Source organism: Microcebus murinus, chromosome 15 (assembly GCF_040939455.1).
Source record: "Microcebus murinus isolate Inina chromosome 15, M.murinus_Inina_mat1.0, whole genome shotgun sequence".
Classification (NCBI taxonomy): Eukaryota; Metazoa; Chordata; class Mammalia; order Primates; family Cheirogaleidae; genus Microcebus; species Microcebus murinus.
The window spans coordinates 64,190,669-64,210,760 of record NC_134118.1 but is presented as its reverse complement, the minus strand read 5'-3'; the positions used below and the strand labels follow the sequence as shown (position 1 = coordinate 64,210,760).

The window sequence follows — 20,092 nt, the reverse complement described above, 5'->3', positions numbered from 1 at the left end:
GGAATACAACCAATTCTGTGTAATAGAAGAAGCATCCAAAGCAAGTGAAGTTTTAGAAAATTTGACTCAAGGAAAGATGTGCTTAGTTCCTGGTAAAACAAGAAAATTGTCCTTTAAATTTGTTGCAAAAACTGAAGATGTGGGAAAGAAAATTGAGGTTAGTTATGAAATTTACATTAAAAATATTTTTAATTATAAAAATAATATATCAGAAGTTAAATAATACATAAGTTTATTAAGTAAAAAATGAAAGTCTTCCATATGGACTTCCCAAGAGAAACCATTCATAATAGTTTGGTAGGTTTCCTTCCATACACTTTTCTGTGAACATATTTGTAGTTTAAAATTTTTTTCAGTTAAAAAAATTTGGGAGTACATTATACATAATACTCTGTTAAATGGCTTTTTTCATTAATAGTGTATATTAGAACATTGCTTATTGCACATTTTTAAAGAAAAAGTGAACTATGTATTTTAAAAGATTAATGTAGATAATTTTAATGACTCTTAGAAATAAATGATATAAGTAATATTTTTATGGAACATAAACTCTAGAGCCTGGTTATGTGGGTTTAAATTCCAACTCTGCAGCTTACGAGCTTGTACCTCAGTGTATTCGCCTATAAAATGGGGATAGTATAATAATTGTACCTGTTTCTTAGGATTTCATAAGCATCAGTTGATGTAAATTGCTTAGAATTGTGATTAGCACAGAGTAAACACTTGTTCAGTGCTTATTTTCCATGACTTGAATGGGAATGGTTAGCTAATCGAGACTTGGGACCATTGGCAAGACAGATGGTACATAAGGTTATACTACCAATATTCCCATAATAATTTCTGTGAACCTGTTGATTTTATTATTAACCTGTATCCAGAGTTTTTTGTTTATTCATTTTTAAAAAAATCCTATACGGGCCAGACACAGTGGCTCATGCCTGTAATCCTAGCACTCTGGGAAGCTGAAACAGGCGGATCGCTCAAGGTCAGGAGTTTGAAACCAGCCTGAGCAAGAGTGAGACCCTGTCTCTATTAAAAATAGAAATAAATTAATTGGCCAACTAAAAATATATAGAAAAAATTAGCTGGGCACAGTGGCACCTCCCTGTAGTCTCAGCTACTCAGGAGGCTGAGGCAGGAGGATTGCTTGAGCATAGGAGTTTGAGGTTGCTGTGAGCTAGGTTAACGCCATGGCACTCTAGCCTAGGCAACAGAGTGAGACTCTGTCTCAAAAAAAAAAAAAATCCTATGTGATTTTGACTGAATCCCTAATTGTATATTTTTTGTTTTTTTCATGAGGAAGCCTATCAGACAGAAATCATATTTAATAATCCTATTTTGAGTCCTTTTGTTAATGAATTTAGTTGGAAGGAACACTTATTCAATTAATGAAGCATTCCATTGCTAGTACTATAAATATTTTCAGGAAAGATATTTGTGTAATTATAGATTAGGTTATAAATGTATTCATGGTCATCAAAATATTTATTTCATTCAGCAACTGATCATTTGGCACCTGTTATTACATCAGGTACTATGCAGCAAGTGCTAAAATCATAATAGTACTATGCTTGGACTCTTAGCTAGAAAGTCAAGTTATCTCTATTTTAAAGGGAAAGAAGTTGAAACCCAGAGCACAGTTAACCCAGAGCCAGGCAGGGTAAGACTCTGACAGTAGGTATTCTGCTTTCTGTTACTCTGTGGGTCTCCAGATGGACTTCACAGTACAGCATGATTTTGTTAAGAGGGGATGGTGACAAGCAAGTATAAGATGGCATTTCTGACAGACTTTCTTCTTTTAGATTACTGCAGTGGATCTTGCTTTGGGCAATGAGACGGGAAGATGTGTGGTTTTAACTTGGCAGGGAGGAGGAGGAGATGCTGCTTCCTCCCAAGAAGCTTTACAGGCAGCTCGATCCTTCAAAAGACGACCTAAGCTCCCGGACAATGAGGTTCACTGGGACAGCATCATCATTCAGGCAAACACAATGTGAGTTGAGTGTACTTTGCCTGGCATATGATGTTAAAGGTCATCCTCTGTTTTCTTTTAAATACTTTGTTAAAGTGATTTATTTTTTTTTTTAGAAAATCAGTAACTTAGCTAAGATTTCTTTTCAAAGGATTATTTCCAGAGTTCCAAACATTTCTGTACATCTGCGACATGAGCCTCCTGCCCTGACTAATGAAATGTATTGTTTGGTTGTAACTGTTCAGTCCCATGAAAAGACCCAAATCAGAGATGTGAAGCTCACTGCTGGTTTAAAACCAGGTAAGCATTTGCTTTTTAAGTTTGATCAGCATTAACCCAACATAAAACAAGCATCAATGGTGTTAACTATAGGGCCTTTGTTTAAAAGGAGTTATGAGATAGTGCTCTTCACATAGTATTGATTATTAGGATAATGTTTGACTTCTTTAATTTAAAACACCAATATTAACACTTTTAGGACAGGATGCCAATTTAACTCAGAAAACTCATGTGACTCTTCATGGAACAGAACTGTGTGATGAGTCCTACCCGGCTTTACTCACTGACATTCCTGTTGGAGACTTACGACCAGGGGAACAGGTGAACTTGGTCAACTGGGATTGGAGAGGAAATGAGTTAGTTTGAAGTTTTAAATATACAGTGAGTGTTAGATAGTTTCTAAGCATTTTAATAGCATATCCTAGGACTAAAAAAGTGATTTGACTAATGAATATTTTACATATTTGAATGTGTAAAATGTCTTAAGCAGTTTTTCTATAAGGGATTTTAGAACAAATGACCATAGGGAGAATTACTTGCCTAATAAAATAACTGTTGTTTGTAACTTAGTGCAGTAATCCCTCAATTAACTTCTGTTTTCAAATCAAGAACAAAAAATTGGGGGGGGAGTTGAGAACGATAATGAAAAAAGATCCGGTAGCAGTGATTCCTCCTCTTATTTTGTGGCAGAAGTATAATCAGGGTACTCTTCCACAGTGGAAGCTTTGATTAGCTACACTGCAACGTTCTAGGAAAGTGATAAAGAATTTAGTTAGAATAGTAAACTTTAGCAAGTGGGGAACATTTTCCTAAAATATGTATTAGTAATCAGGAGGAAATCGCCATGATATTGATGAAATTGTCACAATTTTTTTGTTGTAGCTGGAAAAAATGTTATATGTTCGCTGTGGAACAGTGGGTTCAAGAATGTTTCTCGTGTATGTTTCTTACCTGATCAATACAACTGTTGAAGAAAAAGAAATTGTTTGCAAGTGTCACAAGGTATTTTTTTGTAACTACTTCACAAAGCATCATATTTGGAGTATTCCCCTATTTTTGTTAGTTTACCTGTAAAATAAGCAGCTAGTGTGCTTATTATAGCCTGTTATAAATTTTAATTAAACATCTATTGGGGTTTTTTTATTCTTTATATAGAGATATATTTAGGCTAGCATTCATTGCTCAAACATTAGACAGAAAATTGGCTTTTCATATAGAGAATCACCAGGCTTGAGATCTCAAGCAAACCACACATTAGACAAAATCTGTAAGTTGGTTTATATGCAGAAGTTTTTGGAGGAAAGAAGGTCTCACTTTTAAAAATATTTTTTCTATTTAAAAAGATTCTTATGAAAATTGTTTTTGGTAAATGTACATAAAAGTGAAAATAGAAATTATTATGGTTATAGTCCAACAACTCAAAGGCAGCTGCTAACCCTTTGATTATTTTTTATTGGTCTCTTATCTTTTTATGGAGATTTTTGAGGGACTGTGTTTTTAAATAGATTTAACCATATTGCATATAATGTTTATGTCCTTTTTATTAATGGAAAGTTTTATGATATTTAATAGCTTCTTGGTCCTAGAAGCAGTGTTGTCTCAGCTTTTTCTTAGGAATTGGGTCCTCAGTCCAGCAGAAGAGAAGGCCTAGCAATCTGAGAATCTGTAGTTTCTTTACTGCACAGAGTCTCAGCCATGAGCTGTTTACAAGTCATTGGGAAAGAAAACCATCCCCAAAAAGTTAGCAGTATTTCCCAAGTGGGAAGGATAAAGGCACATAAGATACTGTCAGAAATTTCATGCAGTCCAGTGTGATGCATAGAGCCCTTCATGGTGAATTAGGAGATAAGGGTGCCAATGTCAGCACTTTATATGTGAGGTTTAAAGAGACTGTACAGCATCCCAAATCCAAAAATTTGAAATCTGAAAGTCTCTAAATCTGAAACTTTGAGTGCCAGTGTAACACTCAAAGGAAATACTCATTGGAGTATTTTGGATTTGGAATACTCAACCTTAAGTATAATGCAAATATTCCAAAATCCAAAAATATCCAGAATCTGAAACACTTCTGGCCCTGGACATTTTAGATAAAAGATACTCAATCTGTAAAAGTTTCCCAAGGTCACATGGCTATATGTCCAAGGTTACAAAGCTAGTAAGTATATATCCAACCAGGATTAGAATCCAGATTTATCTGACACTACCCCTTGAGCTTTTAACCTACTTGACCTTTCTTAAAGGTTTCTCACCGGAAAGGCTGGGTTATTTGTTTGGAGAGATACAATAGCCCCATTGTTTTTCTAACAGACTTTTAGAGCATATTGGTTGAGAGTAAGGGCTCCAGGGCTGTTTCAGTTCAGTTTCTGTGCCTTTTTCACTTTCTAGCTATGTGACCTCATCTTAAAGTGGCAATCATAATAGCCCCTGTTTCCTTGAGTGATAGGAACATTACATAATGCTTATATAGGGATTATAACAGTGTCTTGTCATGCTACATTATTATTACTATGGTTATTATTATTTTAGTTACTTTGAGACAAGGTGAGGTAAAGCACTTGGAGAAAAGGAAGACCCAGATTCTAGGCCTGGCACTAGTAGCTTTGTGGAAGGTCCACTATAAAATGGCATGATGGCTGCTCTGCCTGCTTCACTAGATCTGACATCATTAATGTGTAAGAAAGCACTTTGCGGTGTGATTGTTATAAAACCTGTAAGATAAGTTACTAGAAATATTAGATCTCTCTACATAGATTTTCACAAATCTTATCCAAAGAAAGACCTTTACTTCTTAATGTATAACTTGGAATTATTTATTGATCAGTTATAGATTGTGTTTTGTATGCCTTCTATTCTTAAAACTTTATATAAAAAGATTTAGAAAAGCCATTTGACTGTGCCCTTTAAAAATTCTTACAGGATGAAACTGTAACAATAGAAACAGTCTTTCCATTTGATGTTGCCATTAAATTTGTTTCTACAAAGGTAAGTTCCTGTGAGACATGTTGGAAATCATTTATGTTACAGAAATTGAGTGAAAAAAAGTAGATGAATGTAATTCCTGACAGACCTCCTATCTTTATTTGTGACAGTTCGAGCACCTGGAAAGGGTTTATGCTGACATCCCCTTTCTGTTGATGACAGACCTTTTAAGTGCCTCACCTTGGGCCCTCACTATTGTGTCCAGTGAGCTGCAGCTTGCTCCTTCCATGACCGCAGTGGATCAGCTAGAGTCCCAAGTGGACAAAGGTGAGCCGCAGATCATTCCCACCTAAAGAACTGTGTGTGTGCATGTGTGGTACATGTATGTGTAAGCTAGCAATGTTAACTTTTTAATAAGTGAGGGAACTTAGAGACTTATACTCACAAAAGCAAATATGTATAGAATTAAGTTAGAATTAGTATCATTTACCATTTGCTTGCGTATACCTGATTGTAAAAGATCATATTTTTTTCTACCGTAAGGAAGTTACATTTTGAAAAATGTACTTAAAAGTAAAGTAATAATTTTTTCAAGATTATTTTTCTTATTAATTTTTAATTAATGTTTACTGTTTATAATTTGAAATGGGAAAAGATGTTTATTAAAGGTTAGGAATCCAAAAAACAAATGGTTGCATTCCTCAGCTCCATCACGGCTCCTTCCTCTCCCTTTGAAACCAGCAATGTGGCACTTCTGTGTCGTAAATAGATCCTAATGTTAACTGTCAATAAACATCATGGTACTTTTGGTTAACTTCTTAGAATCAAGAACAACTTTGGTAGAGTTTAAAATGAATGGCCCAGGTTTTTAAAAACTCGATCTTAAGAGGTTTGAATTGATGTAGTTTTTATTTACTGGGCTACAATATTATGTCCTACTCTTAAAATTACTTTAAAGTACTTAATTACAGTAAAGGTTGATTGAGCTTTTTTCCCTTTCACTGCTGTTCTTTATATACAGTCAGACCTCTATCAATCTACCACAGCCTTCTTCATCAGAAAACCATAAATTTGAAGCAAGACTTGTCAGTGAAAAATAAGAATTAGAAAACTTAAAAAAAAAAAACCATAAAAATAATATCCTGATATTTAGGGACTTTTTTATTATTTTAGAGCTTTACTCACAGATTTGCTAAAATTGGCATTCAGTAAGCACTGTGTCCTTCTTGTATTTAAAGAAGAGACATTGCAAGCTCTAAACTGCTGAAAGGTAGAGAAGACTTGGTTTAGATGAGCACTTACCTTGTCATCAGGGAATTTCCTATAAAATTGGCAAGAAGAAAGCATCTTTGCACAAAGGCGAGTAGAGTAGCCACAGCAGGCAATGATGAGGCAATGTGAGTGGTATCAGTAATACAGATTGAGTATGTCTTATCCAGAACACTTGGTACCAGAAGTGTTTTGGATATCCAGTTATTCAGATTTTGGAATATTTGCAGTATACTTACTGGTTGAGCATTCCCTAATCCGAAAATCTGAAATCTGATGTTAAGCATGACCTTTGAGCATGATGCTTGCACTCAAAGAATTCAGATTTTGGAGCATTTCAGATTTTTGAATTAGGGACACTCAACCTATATGTGTTTACTCAGAGAAAGCCAGAATTTTCTGTAATGACATTTTGAGTACTTTAAGGGTGTGACTAAAGTTTTCTCTTTTCTTTTCTTTTTCTTTTTTTTTTTTTTTTTTTTTTTGAGACAGAGTCTCACTTTGTTGTCCAGGCTAGAGTGAGTGCCGTGGCATCAGCCTAGCTCACAGCAACCTCAAACTCCTGGGCTCGAGTGATCCTTCTGCCTCAGCCTCCCAAGTAGCTGGGACTACAGGCATGCGCCACCATGCCCGGCTAATTTTTTTATATATATATATATCAGTTGGCCAATTAATTTCTTTCTATTTATAGTAGAGACGGGGTCTCGCTCTTGCTCAGGCTGGTTTTGAACTCCTGACCTTGAGCAATCCGCCCGCCTCGGCCTCCCAAGAGCTAGGATTACAGGCGTGAGCCACAGCGCCCGGCCTCTTTTTCTTTTTTTTGAGACAGAGTCTCACTTTGTTGTCCAGGCTAGAGTGAGTGCCGTGGCATCAGCCTAGCTCACAGCAACCTCAAACTCCTGGGCTCAGGCAATCCTTCTGCCTTAGCCTCCCGAGTAGCTAGGACTACAGGCATGCGGCACCATGCCCAGCTAATTTTTTCTATATATATTAGTTGGCCAATTAATTTCTTTCTATTTATAGTAGAGACGGGGGTCTCGCTCTTGCTCAGGCTGGTTTTGAACTCCTGACCTTGAGCAATCGGCCCACCTCGGCCTCCCAGAGTGCTAGGATTACAGGCGTGAGCCACTGCGCCCGGCCTAAGTTTTCTCTTTTCTTTTTAGCTACCCCAGAATGTTTCCTTTGGAAGCATGAAATAATTGAGAAAAAGAATACCCATAGGATATTCTTTTCCCAAGCTTTTTGCATCCTAGTTTCAATAGGACTTGTTGGCAGGTGTACAGATGCCTCACTGGTTTTTATTGTAATGGAATGTTGATAGATTTGCAAAAACAGTGGACTCTGTGACCTTGAAAAAGTCATTTGACATTTCTGAGCCTTAGTTTCTAAGTCTCTATAAATAATATATATTTGATAAGCTATTCCTTCTTTGTTATGTTACTTGGATGTAGAACTCTCCTTTCATAGGGGAAACCATTGCATAGTGGTTATAAAGACTCTTCCTTGTAGTTGTCTTACAGACTGGAGAGAGTGCTAGTGAATGCTTTTGTCTTCGATGCCCATCTGTTGGAAATGTTGAAGGTGGAGTAGCAACTGGGCATTATATTATCTCCTGGAAGAGGTAAAAATTATATCAATTCTATCTTCTCTTCGTTGTCATTATTCTTATACCTTTATTATTTGTTATTGTCACTTAATAGTTGAGAACTTCTGTCATTCTGAAGAGCAGAAGAGAAGTCAAGTGGATGTGACCAACCATTTGTTAAAAACACAAAGACTGAAAAAAGATAAACTTTAATTTGTGTTTGTCACAATTCATAACTTACATGGTAATTAAATTTTAGCCAAATTAAATCTGAATATGAAGGGTATATGTATAAGAATATTCATAGTAGCACTGATTGATTAGAATAGTAAAAAATTGGAAAAAACTAAATGCCCATTAATAGGCAAGTGGATAAATTGTGGCACATTCATACAGAGGACTACTGTATATCAGTGAAAATGAATGAACCAGAGCTACATATGTCAACATTTTAATGTATAGTGGGCAAAGCAAGCTAAAGATGAGAATATGAACAAATTGCATTTATGTTATATTGAAAAACATGTAAAACATACTATATATTTCTTAGGACTACACACATAAGTAATTTGGAAAGGTGTGCAGAAATACATGGGAATGACAGATGTCAAATTCAGGGTGGTAGTTAACCCGTGGAGTGCAGGGTGGGGTGCAAGCAGGAAGGGCTTTGCTGGAAGATTCAGCTGGATTTTGCATTTTTTTCTTACACTGGAGAGTAGATACATGATATTTCATTTATTATTCTCTTAGAATGGCTTAGTTATTTTCATAAGTTTTGAAATAGGGGATAACATTTATTATTTATAAATGAACTTGTAATCTTAGCGCTCTGGGAGGCTGAGGTGGGAGGATTACTTGAGCTCAGGCATTCAAGACCAGCCTGAGGAAGAGTGAGATCCCATCTCTACAAAAAATAGAAAAATTAGCCAGGTGTAGTGGCATGCGCCTATAATCCCAGCTGCTCCAGAGGCTGAGGCAGGAGCATCTCTTGAGCCCAGGAATTTGAGGTTTCAGTGAGCTAGGATGACACCACTATACTTGAGCTGGTGTGACAAGAGTGAGACTCTTTCTCAAAAAAAAAAAGAAAGAAATCAGAAGGTCTTAATTAGAGTGTGTTGTACCACTCAAAGTAATGAATAGGAAGATCTGAATGTTACAGCTATCACTAAAATGTTTGGTAATTTGTAAATTACCAAAATTGACTGAAGGAGAAGTTTTTTAACCTAAAATATCAATAACTGAAGGAAATTCAGAAAGTTGCCTTCAAACCTTTAAACACTATTTGTTTAGTATATGTAATTACATTGCATCATTGTTTATTATTTTCATGTTATTGTTTGCAAAGCATATAGCAAGAAGTTCCTTGGTTCTTTTCATGAAGAGCGCTGATACCTGAACCTGACAAAGACAGAAAATAAAAAGAAAACTATAGGCTAGCGACTCTCCAACTTTTTGGTCTCAGGGCACCTTTACACTTTGAAACATCAGTGAGAACCCTAAAGAGTTTTATTTGAATTTTAGTATATTAACCCTTTGCACTTGCTTGCTTTTTTCTCTTGCTGCTACCGATGCTAACCGTGTTGAGTCACACTCGATATCTGAGTGCAAAAGGTTAAAAATTAAAGCAGAAACTTTTAAAAATTGGAATGGAGAAATATGTAATTTTATTAAGAAATAAATAAAAAACTTATCTTTCTTCACTCCTGACTTTACTATATTGATGTTTAATTTATATGTTTGTTGGTCTTAAGACAGCATTTTAAAGGCACTACTTAACTATTGCATCATACTATGATACTACAGTGATGTATTCATTTATTATTGAGGAGGCCTAGATGCTTCTGCTTATTGCTTTTGCTGGGTAATAGTTTACACATAATGGCAGCTGGTTCAGCCCTAGAGGTGGACTCCTCATAAGGGATTTCCCTGACAGTTAACTGCCATCCACCCCTGTAAGTTCCCACTATAACTGTAACATAGGGAGAATATTTAAATAGCATAATGCTACTTTAGAAATGTTGGAACACCACTATGTTTGTTGATAGTAAGACTTTTTTTTTTTTTTTTTTTTTTTTGAGATAGTCTCGCTTTGTTGCCCAGGCTAGAGTGAGTGCCATGGCGTCAGCCTCGCTCACAGCAACTTCAAACTCCTGGGCTCAAGCAATCCTCCTGCCTCAGCCTCCCGAGTATCTGGGACTACAGGCATGCACCACCATGCCTGGCTAGTTTTTTCTATATGTATTAGTTGGCCAATTAATTTCTTTCTATTTATAGTAGAGATGGGGTCTCACTCTTGCTCAGGCTGGTTTTGAACTCCTGACCTCGAGCAATCCGCCCACGTCAGCCTCCCAGAGTGCTAGGATTACAGGTGTGAGATAGTAAGACATTTTTAATTGTTCAGTTTCTGCTGTGTACTTGTAGTGAGCTGTAACTTTGAAGTGGTCTGGGGCCCGTCTGTAAACCATCCTCAGTGAGTTAAGGAATTTATGTCATAATATAAATCACTGCACTACTTGCCTTGCTGCGAGAAACTCTTGCTATCAGAACTGTATTACATGGTGTGCTTTATGAGTAACAATCTGGCACACCTCCTAATGTCATCCCCCACTGGCAACAAATAGTAGCCGTGGGGTATAGCATAACATTTCATAAAAGGAAGTATTTAAAACAAAAGTTGGACTGTAAAAGCTCTTACTTCACAAAACTACATCCATTAATAAAGTTTTGATAAATGGATGAATAATTTCTATTAACTTTGAAATTAGTTGATGAATACACATGTTCCCTGCTTTTGATTTATTAACTTTTTACATAAAACGTGAGTTTAAAAGATCACATTTTCTGCCGTAGGGCTTCAGCCATGGAGAACATCCCTGTCATCAGCACCGTCATCACTCTGCCACATGTGATTGTGGAAAACATCCCTCTTCATGTGAATGCAGGTAGTGGAAATTCAAATTTGACTTGATAAAAAGGATCCAGTAATAATAATACTTATTTTAGCTTCTAAGATTTTAGTTTTTTAACTTTCTATTATGAAAAATTTCTAACAATTTTATGAGAGTAGATCATAGCCAGTCCTGTTTTGTCTCTACTCCTATACACTCCTCTCACTTATTTTGAAACAAATCCCAGATAATGATTTCAGCCATAAATATTTCATCAAGCCTCTTTAAGAAATAATGGCTATGTTTTTAAACATAATCATAGTACCATTATTATGACTTAAAAAATTAGCAGTGATTTCTTAATATCACATTTCAATGTTGAAATTTGACTATGAATGTTTTTCAGTTTATTTGAAGGTCTGTACACTGCATTTGATGGATTAGTCTCATACTATCCATCTATAATCTATAGGTAGGCTGACTCCCTTTTCCTCCCCCCACAGCTCCTCTTCCCCTCCACTATTACCCCTCTGTCACCTCTTCCAGTACTGCTTTCTGCACCACTTCTGCCTTCTCCTTATCTCCTCCTCTCTTCCTTGCTGAAGAAACGAAGTCATTTGTCCCATAGAGTTTTCCACAGCTTGGCTTTGCTGATTGCATGGTGTCATTTTTAAATGTTTCTCACTTGCTGTAAAGTGGCTCACTATCTGTAGACTGGATCAGATTTGGGTTCAAGTTTTTGGCAAGAATACTTCATAATTAATGGTATATGCATGTAATATCTATCCTTCTTTCTTTACTGGAATACTTTATTGAGAGAACCCTCACTTTATCAATTATTTGGTTACTGTGATGTCTATAAAATTTTGAAAAAACAGTATATAGTGCTTACTTCAGCAACGTATATGTTAAAATTGGAATGATACAGAGAGGATGAACATTGCCCTTAAGAATGACACACAAATTCATGAAGCATTCCATGTTTTTGTAGCCTAGGAAAAAATAAAATGGCAGAACTAAAAAAAATACACATAAAAACAAACAAGTGGGTATTTGAATGAAAGTTTTACTTATAGTTTCACTAAAACATAACTTGCCTATTCTCATTTAGGAACCATGAATGATGTTTTGGAAAATTTTTTACAGATTTTTAAGAAATATTCCTAAAATATAATTCAGTTCCTGATAGCCAAGATCCTTTTGTAGGCCAGTCATTTTTAGGACACTTATTTTCTTAGCTTGTTTTATTACAGTCCTGTGGCTATTGTCCAATCAGATAATTTTATTGTCTGTCAAGAATACAGTAATATCATTAATTTAAGTAATACTAAGTGTGTAGAATGAGGTTTATTTTCAAAAACAACTCATAAATGGTGAGCTATTTTTTTTAAACCAGAGAATTATGTCATCTTTCTCTGTAGATCTGCCATCATTTGGGCGTGTCAGAGAATCATTACCTGTCAAGTATCACCTACAGAATAAGACTAACTTAGTTCAAGATGTGGAAATTTCTGTGGAGCCCAGTGACGCCTTCATGTTCTCAGGTCTCAAACAGGTACAGGTTATGTCTTGTTGTGTTGCTTATGTAGACACAAAAGTGTGACTAGCAAATGGAGAGCTGAACATTTCGATTTTGTGAATCAACTGATTATCGCTGATTGTCCTCTCTATTATTTTAATAGTAATGAATTTTTAAGCACTTTTAAAAATTAAGTACAACATCATGGAGATCAGACGTGTAGATTCTTACTCTTTAGAAAACAAAAGTTCGCAAATCTTGGACTGTATTATAATATGTTAGAATTCCTAAAGTAATCTTCCCTGTATTACTGATGTCTGTGTGTGCATGTGTTTATGTATGTATGTATTTCTTAATTTGAAGCTTGGAGGCAGGACTGTGCCAGTATTAACAGCCTATTTTTGTTCTCTACTATTGGTGAAATTTCATAGAAATATTTGTCAGGCATAGAACTTACTTACCTTTGGTATGGTTGGATACAATTTTGTATCTATACTTAAAAATAAATTATCCATGTTTTTTGATTAAGTTAAATCAGAAGTGGGAAAGTTCGTCAGGTTTTTAAATGAGCAAACATAACACTCCGGCAAAACCGTGCTTCAGTGAGAATGCTGTCCTCTACTGTCAGAGGGATAACAGAGATACCTCAGTACGTGCTTTTTCATTAGGAAGCCTATAATTAAGGGAATAAGCATGTCATAACACCTAGAAGTACCTATCCTGAATGATTTAACTGTGCTCTTCATATTCTTAGTGCTGCATTTGTTGGTAAATGCAAAACAAATTACATATAAAATATGCTATATGTCTATGTACTGTTTTATATTTATGATATACAATATTAAGTATAACACCAGCTATAATATATTGGAACACCTATGCATATATTATTCTTGACACATGTACATATGTGTACTCATTTCTCATTTACAAATGAGTAAGCTTTTCTTGAGTGTCTTGGTCTTTTCCAGGTGTTGACATATAAATAGTTAGGAAAAACAAATATGCCAAAATCTTACCATTTTGTATTCTTTTCTAAAGTATTGTTAAAGATTTTCAAACATCTTTTCTTCCCTGAAGTGTAACTCACCTTAACACAAGGGTAATATCCTTAAAAGAGAACACTAGATAGCTGGGGACAGTGGTGCATGCCTGTAGTCCTAGCTACTGGGGAGGCAGGAGGATCGCTTGAGCCCAGGAGTTGGAGGTTGCGGTGAGCTGTGATGATGCCACTGGACTTCAGCCCAGGCAACAGAGTGAGACCGTATCTCAAAAAAAAAGGAACACTGGAAATAAATAGTTTATCTTATGTTGACATATGTCTACAAACAAACACTCTCCTATAAATTATCATGTAACACATTATGAATGTAAAATCTACCAGGGCTAAGGCAGAAAATATTAACCTGTCTAGTGTTGGTATAAGTTGCCTTTGTAGATCTTGGTAGAAACAGAGAAATCATGCATATATTTTTTATACATTTCCTATCTGCTTTGTCTCAACCTCATACTAATTCAGCCCACAATTTTGGCATCTGTCTGAAAGATGGAATAGGAGAGAGAATGAATATTTCACCAGAAGGATTTGAGTATCCAGTCTTTCATAAAATAATTGAGAGTAACAATATATAGATATTGTACACATGTGTATTTGATTATCTTTCTCTACCACTTTTTATGATTTAGATTCGATTACGTATCCTACCTGGCACTGAACAGGAAATGTTATATAATTTCTATCCGCTAATGGCTGGATACCAGCAACTGCCATCTCTCAACATCCACTTGCTTAGATTTCCTAACTTCACAAATCAGCTGCTCAGGCGTCTTATACCCACCAGTATTTTTGTAAAGGTAAGGCTTAGAAATGTTCTGCTTTTTAAATTCAGTGTCTTAAAAACAAACAAAGAGAGGATTTTTTTTCATGTAAACTTCACTGAACAATATTTTGAGACTAACAAGTGATGATTTTGACTTTTATTATATGAATTTGGCAATATTGCTATTCAGTTCTCTAGAGTTACTATTATTTTATAGAGTCTAATTTCAGAGATTTTTATTCCCTTACGTAAATAATGATTTATTCTTATAGTATCCTTAAACATGTTTTTTCTTTGGCTTAGTAAAGTATGTTTTCAAATTGTAGTCAGTTTGTAACTAGTTTTTAGTCAAAATGGATTAACTTTAGATATCCTTAAACTTTCCTAATTCTAACTGTGTCATTCTGGATTTGGGTCTCTTCTGTCAGAAACTATACCAAGTCCCCTGCAGGGGAGCAGTCTCATGACTAGGTGGGGGATGGAAGGGGAGTGGGGAATGTCCTCTTGGCTGTTTGACTTTTTGGAGTTTGCTATTCCTAAACTTAGAAGACTGGTTTTTTTTTTTTTTGTTTTTGAGACAGAGTCTCGCTTTGTTGCCCAGGCTAGAGTGAGTGCCATGGCGTCAGCCTAGCTCACAGCAACCTCAAACTCCTGGGCTCAAGCAATCCTCCTGCCTCAGCCTCCCGAGTAGCTGGGACTACAGGCATGCGCCACCATGCCCGGCTAATTTTTTGTATATATTTTTAGTTGGCCAATTAATTTCTTTCCATTTATAGTAGAGACGGGGTCTCGCTCTTGCTCAGGCTGGTTTTGAACTCCTGACCTCGAGCAATCCGCCCGCCTCGGCCTCCCAGAGTGCTAGGATTACAGGCGTGAGCCACCACGCCCGGCCAGAAGACTGTTTTAATCATCATGGAAGGAAGTATTTACCAGCGTACAGACCTGGTCACAGCTATACTGATTAGGTTTTTTGAGATGCTATATTTACTTATATTGAGAAATAGAGATTTTGCTTCCATCAATTAATCTCTCTCAGTCTTTTCTCTGGAGGGGCTCAGTAAACCCAAACCTAATCCCAACAACTGCTAGTTCAGTCTTTTGATTTTTGATCAAAGCAAACCTTTTCTGGGTACTATTTAAATTCATAAGGAAAAGTTCCAGAAAATAAACATTCGTAAGTTTTACCATAACTAACACCCTTTTTAACTGCAGTGATCTCTTTTCTAAATACAAGTACCACCTTCTATTAACTGAGCACTGCCAAAGCTGTTGACTGGAATCCTCCAAGCCAACTCCTGTATCAGTTGGGGAAACTTATAAATTAAAAATGTTGCCATTCCACAATGTGTGCATATTATACATATTTCAAAACATCATTTTGTATACTATACAATTTTTGTCAATTAAAAATTATTTTAACCTATCACACTAAGAACAATGACTGAGAGATTATCCTTTCTCACTTATTGAACAGTCTGTCTAAAATTTTATGTCCCAGTGCACCTTTATTCAAATTTAGATCTCTGCTGTCCAGTATAGTAGCCACTAGTCACATGTGACTATTGAAATTTAGGTTAAAATTAAATTTGAAAATTACTTGGGTGCACTAGCCACACTTCAGGTGCTCAATAGCTAAATGTGACAAGTGACTACCATAGTGGACAGTGCTGTCCTAGAGCAAGTTTGGATCAATATTTTTCTTCCTTTGAATAAAAGAATTCAGTTTTTTAATTGCACCATGTCCTCATTTCGTGCCCTTGCTTGTAAAGCTACATTTGGCAAGGATTTTACTAGCTTGAGCCATTATTTTGTTTCTAAAACTAAGCAGCCTCCATCAGTACTAAAAAATTAAGTCAAGAATAAAAGTAAAGACTAGGAACCTATTATTTCACTCATTCCAGTCCCAACTTGAATGTCAGAGACCTGTACTTGTATGTGCATGTGTATGTATACACACACACACACACACACACACACACACACCCATCCATCTAGGCAGTACAGCCACGGCAGCAACAAAGCTGAGCAGGAGCGGTGCCTCCACTGCCTCCCAGAAGCCCTCGGGGATCCCTCTGCTGAAAGCCTAGCAATGGCTTTTGCCTGTGAAGTTGTAACATTGTTCGATTGCATTTTCTGATCACCATCCTTCTCTTGCTTTCCCCACAAAGGTCTGTGTAATAAAATAAAGGGATGTTACTAACCTGTCAGAAACTTTACAACTAAAAAACAGTTTTATAGATACTTTTATTCATTCATAGCCTTGACTTTTCTGATGTGATGTTTTAAATTTTTTTAATCAGTGACCTTAGAGAAAGGGCAATTTTTTTTTTTTTTTTTTTTTTTTTTTTTTTTTTTTTTTTTTTTTTTTTTTTTTTTTTTTTTGAGACAGAGTCTCGCTTTCTTGCCTAGGCTAGAGTGAGTGCCGTGGCGTCAGCCTAGCTCACAGCAACCTCAAACTCCTGGGCTCAAGCGATCCTCCTGCCTCAGCCTCCCGAGTAGCTGGGACTACAGGCACAAGCCACCATGCCCGGCTGATTTTTTATATATATATTAGTTGGCCAATTAATTTCTTTCTATTTTTATGGTAGAGACGGGGTCTCGCTCAGGCTGGTTTTGAACTCCTGACCTTGAGCAATCCGCCCGCCTCGGCCTCCCAGAGTGCTAGGATTACAGGCGTGAGCCACCGCGCCCGGCCGAGAAAGGGCAATTTTTGTTTTTATCTGCTGCTTCCATCCTTCTAGTGTGCATTATTAGATACTCTGGAGTTCAGTGTGAATCACCTTTATTCAAACAGGAAAATGGGAAACCTTGAATCCCCAAAATGAACTGATCTATCAGCTCAGGTTTTTGGCAGACTTAAGCTTGAGACATAAGAGGGCCCTGCACAAGAGAGAAATAATAAAATTTGATCAGTTCAGCAATGGTAAATGATGTACCATCAGTGACAGATTGGCAGTGGCTGCTGGGACATGAGGTTAAGAGATGTATAGACTGAAGTGGATTCAGTAGGTCGAGGTACACAGTCAGCTGATGGTGTCAGAGGGGTGATGTCAGGTGTCACAGCCCAGGCTGTGCTGTGGCTGTCCCCAGGTGCAAGTGAAGAAAGAATGTGGGGTAACAGAAGGATGATAACCATTTTTACTTTGATGTTTATACTTGTTTATTCTGGTTTTGTAGAATAGTTTCAAGAATTCCAAAATCCTTTCAATCAATCGAACTTCTGTTGTCATTATTGCTTTGCAAAAAAAAATTTTGTTTTTCCCACTTTAAAGCCACAGGGCCGACTCGTGGATGATACCTCTATTGCTGCTGCGTGATGTTGAGGACGAGCCCTTGGCTGTTCGTGCAGAGAAGTTGGGAAGAGCTATATAGGTGTTTCATGGCGAACTGTAGCTTTGATCATGGTAAAAAGTTAATCTTTTTTATTTTTTAATGGATGTTATACCAACTATTCAGAGGAACTCATACTTAAAATATTAGGAAAATCTATGCTATGCTCTCTTATAGTTTCTCTAATAAATATATGAAATCTGTCATTGTGACATAAAAGGTATCAGACCATTGTTATTGATGGAAGTCATTTTATGAATAGTAAATTCTATTAAAAGTGATTTATGTGTACAATGGCAGGAAAATTAAGCATCCCAAGTATGAATGGACAAAGAGAGGAAAATACACCAATATCTGTGTCAGTAAAGTTCTGAATTCCCTGAGTCTCTTTCATAGTTGGCTGAACTGGAGATAAATCCATCCTCATAAATTCAGTGTGTGCTCAGAGTATACACACAACGTGAGTAGTTGTATTACTGAAATAGAAAACTTAGGGACAGTTTTAATCAAAGCAGTTTAATTAAGGTATCAAAAATATATTTGCTTACCATCAGAAGTGTCAGAAAGGTTCAGCTTACAGCCAAAATGTGGATCATTTATGAAGCAGCTTCGTATTTAGAGGTGTTAATAAGATCTTCATCTGAAAGGATCTGAGCTGCCAGGTTCTGATTATAAGCATAATTTCCTAAACTAAGTTTTCAGAAAAGATGCAAAGTCTGAAAAAGAGCTTTTGGTTATGTTGTGCAGTTTTAAAAGGACTATTTAAAACTCTTGAAAATTCATGTAAATAAAAATCATTGGGTGAAAATTTTGTTAAAATATCATAATAATTTAAAACTACCTGATTTCCTGGAAAATTTTATTATTTAAAAAGTGGAGGCATTGTAAAAAGAAAACAGTGATGTAAATAAACATGTTCTCTTTCGAATTTGCTTGTATATATCTTTTATTTATTTTGAACTTGTTTGATTTCCACTTCATGAAACAGCTTTTACTAAGAACACTGTTGCATGTAGTGGAGAGCAAAAGATCGGAAATTTGGATATCCTTTGTTCTAGAGCTGGCTCTGCTAAACTTCAGTGAGACTTGGACAATGAATAGGCTGCCTTGGGAGGACGTGAGTCCCCTGTTACAACACGGCTTTTCAGGTGGAGGCCATGGAGCATGACTCTGGAGTCCGTCTAGGATCCAGTCCTACGTCTGTGGCTTCTGGCGAGGCGACTCTGTTCAAGTTACTTCCCCGCTGTGTATCTCAGTTTTCTCATATATAAGATGTAAATGGTAATAGCACCTATCTCATCAGCTTGTTATGACGATGGAACAGATTCATATATGAAAAGAGCTAGAAACAGTGCCTGACCCAAAGTTAGTGCTCAGCCAGTGTCATCTGTGTTACTACTTTTTGTGGGAAGGCTGACGAAGGTACTCACTTACCTGTTGGTTAGCTCCATGTTCACAGAATTTGCTGATACACTTTATGTAATGCACTACCTAAATGAGTACATACATACATGCATGTATACATGCAAATATATAAACCTAAACAAAAGTTTCATGAAATCATACATTTTGTATACTCTTATATTTGTATCGTACTCTGTTTTGTTAAAAAAATATCCCTGGCTGAAACCTGCTAAATTGATTTCATGACCCACTAATGAGATATAACCTGCAGTTTGAAAAATATTGGACAAAGACCTTTAATGTTCCTTTGAACTCTAAGGTGGTTTGATGCAGGCTTCCATGATAAAGATCTCATGTGTTAACACTGCCATTGTCAAACATGAAGTATGTGTTTGAACAAATGGGTCACTGACATACAGTTTAAAGTTATTAACATTGATGTCAGTGTGATTTGTAATTGTGCATGCTTCTGTAAAGATAACCAGACAAACAGGTCTGTGTTTTCTCTCGGTCTTTCTTAGAGTTGGCAACAGAATAATCCTTTTCCAACCAGGGATTCTTCTATATGTAAACTCTACTGTGAATATATCCTGTTTACCTATTTTGAAACTGAAAAACTTAATTCAAAAATACATGAAATCATAATCTACCGTGGGTTCAGAAATCAAAACTCACAGTGTTATAGGAGCTGTTGATTCGCTAAGGTTGTAAGTATCAAGAAGGACTTCACAATCTTTCTCCCCCACCTCTGTGCCACCAGCCACGGCCATCTGTCTCTCGTGAGAACCTCTGCCTTCTGTCTTGCTACTTACTGTCTTACTGTTCAGCTCTCAGCATTGCTGTCTGCATGTTTACAGTCTATTCGGGGATATGAATTTTTAAAATAGCATTATAAATTGTGGGGAGGTGCATATAAATGTTTAACTCTATTACATGAAGGTAAGCACCAGTGGATAACTCAAGTGTTACCAAGAGGAGGATGAGGGATGAGGATGATAATGTCTGTGGGAGGTGATATAGTTTAGATTTGTCCCCTCCAAATCTCACGTTGAAATTTGATTTCCGATGTTGCAAGTGAGGCCTGGTGGGAAGTGTTTGGGGTGCAAGGGT

General features: G+C 36.4%; 1 protein-coding gene and 1 pseudogene across 1 annotated transcript in view; both read left to right on the top strand.

Annotated features, from left to right (window-relative positions):
* Positions 1–18,506, top strand: part of TRAPPC11 (trafficking protein particle complex subunit 11) — a 42,437-nt gene extending 23,931 nt beyond the window's left edge. The window contains exons 19-30 of the mRNA XM_012784984.3: positions 2–157; positions 1,803–1,990; positions 2,121–2,269; positions 2,448–2,569; positions 3,131–3,250; positions 5,165–5,230; positions 5,338–5,494; positions 7,946–8,057; positions 10,872–10,963; positions 12,331–12,464; positions 14,115–14,282; positions 17,521–18,506. Coding sequence (XP_012640438.1) covers positions 2–157; positions 1,803–1,990; positions 2,121–2,269; positions 2,448–2,569; positions 3,131–3,250; positions 5,165–5,230; positions 5,338–5,494; positions 7,946–8,057; positions 10,872–10,963; positions 12,331–12,464; positions 14,115–14,282; positions 17,521–17,565 — 1,509 coding nt within the window. The 3' untranslated portion in view covers positions 17,566–18,506. The remainder of the gene's footprint in view (position 1; positions 158–1,802; positions 1,991–2,120; positions 2,270–2,447; positions 2,570–3,130; positions 3,251–5,164; positions 5,231–5,337; positions 5,495–7,945; positions 8,058–10,871; positions 10,964–12,330; positions 12,465–14,114; positions 14,283–17,520) is intronic.
* On the top strand, positions 11,796–11,896 carry LOC142876779 (uncharacterized; annotated as a pseudogene).
* Positions 18,507–20,092: the final 1,586 nt, after the last annotated feature.